This window comes from Octodon degus, unplaced genomic scaffold, assembly GCF_000260255.1.
Source record: "Octodon degus isolate 3935 unplaced genomic scaffold, OctDeg1.0 scaffold00007, whole genome shotgun sequence".
Classification (NCBI taxonomy): domain Eukaryota; kingdom Metazoa; phylum Chordata; class Mammalia; order Rodentia; family Octodontidae; genus Octodon; species Octodon degus.
In genome coordinates, this window is record NW_004524583.1 from 30,204,478 (window position 1) to 30,214,848 (window position 10,371).

General features: G+C 46.1%; 1 protein-coding gene across 6 annotated transcripts in view; it reads left to right on the plus strand.

Moving 5' to 3' along the window:
• The window catches only part of Sipa1l1 (signal induced proliferation associated 1 like 1), a 367,745-nt gene that overhangs the window by 295,197 nt on the left and 62,177 nt on the right, over nucleotides 1–10,371 (plus strand). For all 6 annotated transcript variants that reach the window (XM_023703289.1, XM_023703287.1, XM_023703294.1 and 3 more), the window contains 2 exons: nucleotides 5,941–6,514; nucleotides 7,039–7,313. In XM_023703289.1, the coding sequence (XP_023559057.1) occupies nucleotides 5,941–6,514; nucleotides 7,039–7,313 (849 nt within the window). The remainder of the gene's footprint in view (nucleotides 1–5,940; nucleotides 6,515–7,038; nucleotides 7,314–10,371) is intronic.

Sequence of the window (10,371 nt, forward strand, 5' to 3'; positions counted from 1 at the left end):
TTTGTAGCCAGGAATGCAGACGTCACTGACTAAGCCCGAGTATGAAGCCCTGCACTGTGACGGGAGAGAGCCTTCCAGCCCGTTCCTTGGCTGGTGTGGTCACAGTGAGCTGAATTTGCCTCATCTGTCTGATAGAGCAGATTACAAGTAGCAGATCAGAAAGATAAACGAGCTGTCAAGGACAAGAAAGCATACACTAAAGACATCAGCATGTGTTTATTGTTACAGGAGAAGCAGAAAAATTATTCAGAGGTACAAATTCAATAAACGTAGCAGTCTTGGAGGTTGATTTCAGAGCAAATAGCCACATACACTTCACTCACCCCTGAGGGCTTCCTTTGTAAAAACACAGCATAGCATGTCACCATTTCTCAAAAACTAAGGAATGAATGGATCTGGCATTAATCATCAGAGGCAGCTAACCCTACAGAAAGAGACAAATTTGTGCATCAGGGTGGGAGACTCCAGCCTCATGTGTGAACTACTCTTGTCCCCCTCCACAGATCAACTCTGAATCTGATCAGTCCTCTGGAAAAGCAAGTTTATGAAAAGCATAAAAGACCAGAGAAATATGTTCACAGTCAGCAAATTCAGACTTTGGCTAATGGTAGACAGCTCAGTTTCTTCAGTAACTGTAAGTTGTAAGAAATAAAAGAGCAAGACAAATGGAAGAGAATGTTACAAGATAAAAATTTTAAAGATAATTAATGGCAGTGTGTAGAACTTATGGGGAATCCTAATTTAGACTAAAAAGACCACCAGGAAAATACTAAGACATTATAAACAACTGTAAATTAGACATTGACTCCCTCTTTGATGGAATTAGATGATCATTAATTTTAAAGTTAGGATAGGAATCATTTATTAGTTGCTTTGAGTCTTCAGTTGTTAATTGTGTTTAGAAGCTATGTTTAGGAAGGTAGGCCTAAAATAGATGTTGAAGAGTTAGTATGGTACTCTGCAAAATCCACTGGAATTAGATCCAATTCTGCAGACTCTTAGCTCTTAAGATTCCTTCCTGGGTCATGGAAGGTTACTTTACATGTTTAAAATCCAGTTAACTAATCACTGGAGACGAGGAAGTGTGGTACGTGTAAATGTATGTTAAATGTGCTCTCCACTTCTTTCTCTTTTAAAAAAAATGTATTTGCAGGGCTCTTCTAAGAAGAAATGGGAAAAAAAAAGCCAGAGTGGGTTGAGTGGTGAAAATTTTTTTCAAAAGACCAAACTGTGATTGATTGGCATCCCTGTTAAGCAGTGCAGTTGAGCTTTGTAGGCCAAAAGCCTAAGTGTTGTCACCAGGGAAGGAGTGCAGCTTTCCTGGCAGAGCCTGCTACAGGAGGCCACCAGTCGGTAGGGCGGTCCGGCTGGCTGCTCCTTGCTCAGCCTCCTGAGTGTCTTCCACCAGCTCCTCTCCCACCCCTCCCCACCTTCAGCTCGCTCTTGCAGCACTGTGCCCTGCTCTGCAGGGTGTCCATGCTTCCTGTCCTCCACACACTCCCTGTCCTCTGTACGCCCGCACCCGGGCTGGATTCCTCTCCTTACACACCCCTGCCTCTCCCTCATCTGCTGAGTTGCTGCTTTTGCTCTGCTCCAGGAGCATTCCCTGACCACCTGGGATGCAGGTGCCTATGGAGCATTCCTGTGTCACCCTGCAGTGCCCCAGAAGAGGGCTTAAGCCACTAGAAGTAGTCCCTACCAGACTGAGTTTGGGAGGGGTAAGGCTGTGACAGACTTGTACTGGAGTCTTCCCACTAGCTTGATGCCTGGCATGTAGGGGAGTCCTGTGCGTGTTCGCGGGTAAATGAGTAATGCCAGCGATCGCCAGGAGCTCCCCAGAGACGCAGTCAGTGGCACAGGTTTGTTCTGCACCTGTCCCTTTCAGTCCTTTGCCAGACTCTGCTTTCTTGGGAAGTTTCCCATGCTGGCAGTCTAACCGAGGCTCCAGCTCCAGAAGGGAGTGTCCTCCCTGTACCAGTTGGATATGTTCTGTGTCACCTTCCTTTTAAATTTAGGGTTGGAGAATTACTGTCTATTGCTGTTTTCATTTTGCTTCCAAAGTTAAAGTCTCTAAGTCTTCTCTTTTTTCCATTAAGACGTATGTTCAGATGTCTCTGGATCCCTGTCATGTATCTACCTGAAATTGGCTTTGCGTATCCCAGGTCTTGTTGCCAGTGAATGCTACACAGCTCTCCGCCCTCCAGCCAGATGCCACCTGTGGCGGTGTCCGGTCGTGAGACCTATGAATGGTCACTTGTTGCCGGCCCTACGGGGCTCCCATGGTGGATGTTTGAAAACTTTGCTTTAGAAAGAATGGTGTGGTGTGGGTCTGTGCTCGTGGTGCAAGGCTGCCTTTCTGACAGCTCAGTACAAATCATTTCACTTCTCTGTGTCTGTTTCCTAGAGAAGTAAAAAAATCTGTACAAGCTATTCATACAGAGGTAAGCATGGCGCAACTTCCTGGCCTCTGTCATTCTCGAAGATTTTGGAGAATGAATTTTTAGGTTAACATGAGTACAGGTATTATTTGCTAGTATGCAATATGGAGTTGAATTTTAAGATGAAGGGCAAAGCCAGGTGTGGTGGCCCAAATCTGTAATCTCAGCTACTCAGGAGGCTGAAGCAGAAAAGTCCAAAGTTCAAGGCCAGCTTGGGTAACAGACTTTGACTCAAAGGAGAAGTTTCAAAAGGTTGGCATTGTACTTCAGTGGTAGTGTGCCTGCCAGGCATGCACAAGGCCCTGGCTTTGATCCTTAGCAAGACAGGAAGAGAAGGAAGGAAGGAAGGAAGGAAGGAAGGAAGGAAGGAAGGAAGGAAGGATGGATAGATGGATGGATGGGTTATTGGAAGAACTTGAGGACCACTATCATCTTGAAATTCTTTTCTGTTAACTTTTCCCATTTTTCCCAACTGTCAATTCTGTCACCTAAATATTTTGGTCCTCAACAGTGTTGACTGAATAAGGCTTGGCTACAAAATAATTCTGAAGGATATAGTATTTCTAAGACAGTATTATAAACTAAAAGTGTGGCTAGGCAATGGCGCTTTGAAATTTGCTTTTAAAAATAACAAGAACCACATATAATTAATATGCCTTAAGTATCTATATATAGCAAACTGAAATGGGAGGACAGACTTGTTTTAATCAAAAGAAAAATATTCTACTTAGCATAAACCAGGCTTTATTATCAAGAGTTCCAAATTTGTGGCATCTAAGTTAATGAGCTTTTAACCTTGTAAATACCTTCAAAGTTGGATGCATTCACAATAAAACTATTTGAAAAGAGCACTTGAGGGCCTCCTCCTCTTCCTCTTCCTCCTCTTCCTCCTCCTCTTTCTCCTCCTCCTCCTCCTCCTCTTCCTCCTCCTCCTTTTCCTCCTCTTCCTCTTCCTCTTCCTCCTCTTCCTCCTCCTCCTCCTCCTCCTCTTCCTCCGTTCTGTCCGTTCTGTTACTGATCGTGCAGACTGACTTTAGTGTCTGTATCATTTATCTCCCAGGTGACTCATTGATAATTACATGTAAAAGATCTAGTTCTTTCCCCCACAGTTCCTTCTAGAGGCTTCTAATTACTGGTAAGCTTTCAGAGTATGTTTGTCTAAAGTTCTGTCACTTAATAGAAACACCTGCACAAAGCCAGTGAGCTTAGGGGGTAAGTGGATGGTGCTCAGAACCACGCCCCATGCTCAGCACCTTCCTCTGGTTGGCTAAGGGGAAAGAACGGTGCTTTGAGTGGGATTAGCATGACAGCACACGGCCAATTCAAAGTGAAAGATATTAATATTTCTAAATCTTTATAGGATTCCACTTAGGACATCTGCTTGACTTGAGGGAAAAAAAAATAACCGAATTAAAATTAATGCTGCTGCCAGCATTTAAAGCAGACAATTCACACTGAACAAGAGTGGTCGCCTTTCCAATACTGGGGTACTTAGGCCACAGCTCCTGTGCACATAGGGTGCTGGGCACTCTCTTCTCAAGTGCGAGGTGCTGCCCCATCATTCTCAAAAAGCAAACCAAGTAGTGTTGTTTTTAAACAAAACATGCAAACCAGCAGTTAGCAGCATCTTCTCACAGTGTAGTTTTTCCCCTTCATCAGAATATAATTCATGTCCTAGAATTGCTACATTTTATTTGTCCTGTTTTCATAAGATATAATCAGTTTTCAAAAAGAAAAACCAAATAAACCGGAATCTTCTTAAAACATGAAACAGATTTCTTCAGTTTTAATTTGAAAGGTGTACAATCTCTATGTCCTTTTTATTCTGGACTTCAGAGGAAAAATTTTCACATTACTCCCTCAAAATGTAGTACAGTTGCGTAGTTGACTTAGTTTTTGTTGTTGTTTTATATTTTGTGTTTTGTGCAGGGTCTCACTACACAGCTCAGACTCATAGTGACCCTCCTGTTTTCAGCCTCCCCAGCGCTGGGATCACAGGCGTACGCCACCATGCTGGCCCGCCCTCTGGCCAGCTCAGCACTCCAGGGTGGGGCCAGCATGGCATGTAGTGCTGGGGATTGAACCCTGGTCCCTGGGCTTGCCTAGGCAGGCCCTTAGTCTACCAAGTTGTCTTGCTGGCCCTTAACTGACTTAGTCTTAAATCACTCAGAAAGTTGGATTTTTGCTGTATTTTCGTACCACTTCCAGCCATCTCTGGCCAGACTTGGCTGGGGATACCACATGTAATCTTGGAACATGATTTTACCAAAAACTTCTCTGTTTTCACATAACTTCTGATGTTGTTGCTTAAAGGAAACTGCGTTTTTCGTTTGAGCATTACTAACGTTCGTAAAGGCCTTTGGCCTGGTCCTGGTGCTAACCACTCAGGGGAAAGGATGCAAGTAGGCCTTCTTGCACTAGTCTTGCATTTTAAAAAATGGAAAAAGGAAAATATGTTTTTCAAAAATAGACTGTTTGATCCATGTGCCAAAAATAGAGAATTTGGCAAAAAGAATAGCTCAGATCACAAGTACTATTTTAAGCTGGTAGCCTGTGCCTGTGATCTCTGCTCTGAGGCAGAGATCCTGAGTTTGAACCTCCATTGGGCAGTTTAGCAAGACCCTGTCTCCAAATTAAAGGGGGCGGGCTAGGAAGATGGCTCCGTGGGACAGTCCTGTGCGTGTCCCCACTGCCACAAGCAAAAGGGCGGTACGAAGCGCTGTGACTGTTCTAGAAAGGTCGCAGTCATCCCATTACTCCACATTTTTATTTTAAAATTATGCTTTTAATCCAGTTACATAATGCTTCATACCTGGGCCAACGAACAATATACTTACTTAAACATTTATTTCTGGTCCTTTTATGGGGAGGGGGTACTGGAGATTGGACCCAAGACCTCACACGTGTGCACAAGCAGTCCCCCTTGGCTGCATCCTCAGCTGAGTCGTCTGTGATGCATATTTCCACAGTTCTCACGCGCTGCCTGCTCACAGGCATAATAGCTACAAGGGAGGGCACATTTGTGTTTTTATGGAATCTTGCTTATTCTGAAAGATTATATGATTATGATAAAGAAGAAAGTCCTGAAATAATCTGTAGACATTTAAAATAGGTTTAGAGTTAGTTTAATCCTGTAAACATTTAAAGTTTTATTCTTTTATGAAGCATTCTTGCACAGTAGTTTTCGCGGAGCTATGATTGGTCAGTCTTCTGTCTGCTAAAGGAAGAATCGTCCCAACTCCAGACTTCTAGACATGTGTCTGTTTGGCTAGAAGAGTGAGGCTTCTTGTGTGGAACGCAGCAGCGCCGTCTGCTGTGCGTGCGTTTGTCCGGGGTTTGGGATTTGTGTGCTTTTTGCAGTGTGTGTTGGGGAGCAAATGCAGGGTCTGTGTGGCGAGGCAGGCGCTTTGTTGCTGAGCTAAACTGTCTTTGTCCTGCATTCTTCTGTTGTGAGACTGGAACCTGATCATGTTCCTCTTTCCCTTCCTCCGTGTTTCCCTAGTGTGGCTGTCACCAGGTCCAGAGATGTGCCTTCCTTCGGACCTCCCATCCCTAAAGGGGTCACGTTCCCCAAGTCGAATGTGTTCAGGGACTTCCTCTTAGCCAAAGTGATTAATGCGGAAAATGCTGCTCATAAATCAGAAAAGTTCCGGGCCATGGCAACTCGGACTCGCCAGGAGTACCTGAAAGATCTAGCAGAAAAGAATGTCACCAACACCCCTATTGACCCTTCAGGAAAGTTCCCATTCATTTCTTTGGCCTCCAAGAAGAAAGAGAAGTCCAAGCCATATCCAGGAGCTGAGCTTAGTAGCACGGGGGCCATCGTGTGGACAGTCCGGGCCAAGGACTACACCACGGCACTGGAGATAGACTGCCTTCTGGGGGTCTCCAATGAGTTCATCGTCCTCATTGAACAGGAGACCAAGAGCGTGGTCTTTAATTGTTCCTGCAGAGATGTTATAGGCTGGACTTCAACTGACGCCAGCCTTAAAATCTTCTATGAGCGAGGAGAGTGTGTTTCCGTGGAGAGTTTCATTAACAATGAGGATATCAAAGAAATTGTCAAAAGGTTGCAGGTGAGTCTTTTCCTCTCACACATTCACATGCAGTTTCTCTTTCATAAAGTTTTCAATACAGATTAGCGTCCAGTTACTGAAGCTTATACAATTTTATTAGCTCCTCTGGAAACTCCTTGGTGTGTTTATCTCAGTTCTCTGTTATCCAGCATTTCTCAGAAACATTTCTGTGTTGGGGTGGGACACTCACTTGCCCCTGAGCTGAACCCACTGCCATGGCTACTGGGGCTGTGGCCCAGCCAGTCCAGTGATGTTGAACAGAGCTGTCTGTACCTGCGGCCTCAACTTCAAGGGCAAGTTGAGTAGCAGAATAGCTTTCTCTTTGCTTCAGGGAAACCAATGAGCTCCTTAAATGCAATAAATATGCTCCTTCTGACCTAATAAGTAGAAACCAGTGAAGGAGAAATAACCAGCGTGTTCTTCAGCTGGCTGAGGGAGAGGCCTATTTGTAACAGCTTCCTCCTTCCACACCCATCACTTGATACCTTAAGGCATTAAACTCCAGTGTTGATTTCCTTGTCTAGTTTGTTTCAAAAGGTTGTGAATCAGTGGAAATGACTCTGCGAAGAAATGGGCTGGGACAGCTCGGATTCCACGTCAACTATGAGGGCATTGTAGCAGATGTGGAACCCTATGGCTATGCCTGGCAGGCAGGGCTGAGGCAGGGCAGCCGCTTGGTGGAGATCTGCAAGGTGGCTGTGGCCACGCTGAGCCACGAGCAGATGATCGATCTCCTGAGGACGTCTGTGACGGTGAAGGTTGTCATCATCCCCCCGCATGAAGACTGCACCCCACGGAGGTAGGTCTGACCCGGTGCTGGAGGCAGGTTCACATGCCGAGTAGAATGGCTCCTGGTGGGTAAGGGAGCGGGGCTTGGGAAGACTACCTGCGGCCGGAGCGCTTTCCATGGGAGGTGATGCGGGACACAGCTCCCTTCCAGGCTGGGACGGTGGCAGCTAGGAAGAATGACCAGCTGGGGCCAGTCCTAAAATTCACATTGCTGGGCTTGTGAAGTTACTGTGCAGATAGACAGGTGTCTGTGCCAGCAGCCAGGAGATGTCACGCGTTGACACTGAAGACACTCAGCACCTCACACGGTCAGCTTCCTTCTTGTACACTCCGGGACACTCACATTGCTCATTTTTACTGAGTTCTGCAGTCGGTGCTGCTTTGAGCCCTGTGCTCTCCGCTTGGCCAGCTGTGCCGGACCTCAAGGCTTTCTCCCGCGCGCATGTGCTGGGAATTGGCTCCGGAGGAGCTAGCGCAGCTCCCGGGGCTTCAGCAGCTCGGTCTCCCTCTCTGGAAGTCTAACTCTGCCAAGCCAGGAGCACCGTTGAAAACTGAATTTTCTGTCTCTGGGGAGGCTTCTGGATGGAACAGATCTGATCGGATCGGATGTGTCTTTTCTCCTTTGGGTTTGTGCAGGTTGTTTTTTTTTTTTTTCTTTGCCATTTTAAGAAATACATTATTTGCTAAGAATTTTATCCTGTTTTTCTCCAGAAGAACCAGTCCTGTTCCTGGGCCTGTGCTCTGTCTTTTGATTGTGAGATGGTAGAATGTAAATGGTGAAATAGGATGTTTGTGTCCTTTAAAAGGCGAGCGCCAAAGTGGAAATGGGTTGCACCGGCCGCCCAGCACTGCGGTAGCGCTCCCTCCCGGTGCTGCGCGCCTCCTCGCGGCCCGGGCCGCGTCCTGAGGCGCAGAGCGTGAGGCCCTGTACTCTGCATGTCTTATGAGCTGCTTGCTTTTGGTTGATTGGGTTTCTCAAGAAACCAAAATACACAGTGTAGAACTTGGGAAGATGTTCTAAACCCACCCTACACACCTGCCCTGTCTTAATTAAACTAAGTACGATGAGAGTGAGGAGTCAGTCCTGGACGTGGGTCCCCAGCCACAGCCTCCTCTGGCCCTCACTGTGATTTCCACCTGAGACCCTCTCTCAGCCCTTCCAGGCAGGTGGGACACGTGCCTTTGGAAGACTGGAGGCTTGCCCTCCCACACTAGACTGACTTCGAGGGAGCCACTGAAGCATTAACACTTGGGTACAGTTTCCAACAAAATAAGATAATGCTCTGCTGTCATTTTCCCTTCTCCTCCGCACTGCACACTCCCACTGCTGTTTTGCTAGCAGCTAATTACTCTGTTCTTTGACTAGTCACTCTCCTCTTTGTCAGCATTCCTTTTACCAGCAGCACCTGCAGGAGCCAGAGCAGGTCCTCTCTGGGAGCACAAGGGGTCACAGGTCCCTGAGTTTCTAGGTTCACATGGGAGAATTGCTCGTTCTGAAAGCTTTTCCAGTTATATAAAATAAGGCCTTTTCTCCCCCGTTGTTGTAAAATAAGCAGTTGCTTCCAATTGCAAGTTTTTAAGAAAAGTACTAGAGAAAATAAAGTCAAATTTCTGAACTCCTACCATGTGCGGTTTTATGTCCATTGAGTTGATGAGGAAAATGAGGCTTGCAGGGTAAGGTAGAGGCTCCTGGAGTATGCAGTTGAGAAGGGATCACAGCTCAGGGTAGTTGTCCTGGTTCTCTGTCCAGAATGTGTGCTGCCTTCAGACACCTGGACCAGGAAAGTCCTCCTCTTGACACTAGGAAAAATGCCTGGCTAGCAGACTGCACTGTTTTGAACGGTCCTGCGTGGGAGTGGTGAGCCTGCATTCTGGGAGGGCCTCTAGCCTGCAGGTTTAGGGGGGCGCTGTTTTGGGTTCTTTTACGTGCGTGCTGGCAGCGCAGCAGGATAACCGGCGTTGCGTGGAGATGGCAGTCACCACCAGCATTCCATCGGTCATAAAAGCAATCAAGCTAGAAATAAACAACTTAAATTAAGACCCAAGTATTTTTAAGGTGGAGATTTGGGACCCAAAGAACCTTTTAAACAACAACAGATCACAAGGTTTTTTTCTTTTATTGAAAGTGCCAAAGCATACCAGTATTAAAATTCATCTGACTTAAAACCCGTTTGTCAGATGAAGAACTTGGGGTTGAAATAAGTTGCATGGCTTTCTGCGCCAGCCTTACTGGCATCTGGAGGCCCAGCTCACCCTGAGACTCCGCACTGAGATATGCTGGTCACTGTGTGTGCTGCTTGACCGCGTCTGCAGAATCCGTAGAGCCTACAGGCGTAGTGAGAAGCAGGAAGTGAGGCGACAGGACTGGGAGCGAGCATAAGGAGAAGGAGTGGCTTCTCATTTTCTGGTTTCCAAGGGTCACCGCAGGTCACTTTTTGCACTGAAATTATAATTCTTACTGACCACATGTCTTCGGGTGGGTTTCTGTAAGTTGTTGAATGTTCTGTGGCAGGCTGGTCCTGAGTGCTGTGTGATGGTTGCTATAGGTGAAGGATGTCTAGAGAGCTAAACTGTTGTTCTTAGTGACGCAGATCAACCTGCCAGTAGACACATTTCATGGATTTAAAACTTGGTTCTGCCACTTCCTGGCTGTGTCAACTGGGACAAGGTAATCTGTCCAGGGCTCCATTTTCTCATCTGCACAGTGGAGACAGGAATAGTGTCCACTTCATAGAGTTGGTGCAGTGTGGCTAGACTGTGCCTGTCCCATAACAACTTAGGCGTATCAGCGGTTACATTTTTTTTTAATTAGTACTTGGGATTCTTTATTAGTAAATTTTACTTCAAATGACAGTGAAACTTCTTTCTTGAACATTGAATGTGTGGCATTAAAAGCCAGCTCTTAATCATTGTTCCTCAGTGTACTGCCTACTTTGTCCTGGCGTATTGCAGAGGTAGGAGACCCGGGAGCTGGTTCTAGATACCCTTGACCATCAGTAGTGAGTGGCTAAGGTTTAGCTCAGTGTGAATGTAATTCAGATTTAGAAGAACATAAAATAGCTTACTTT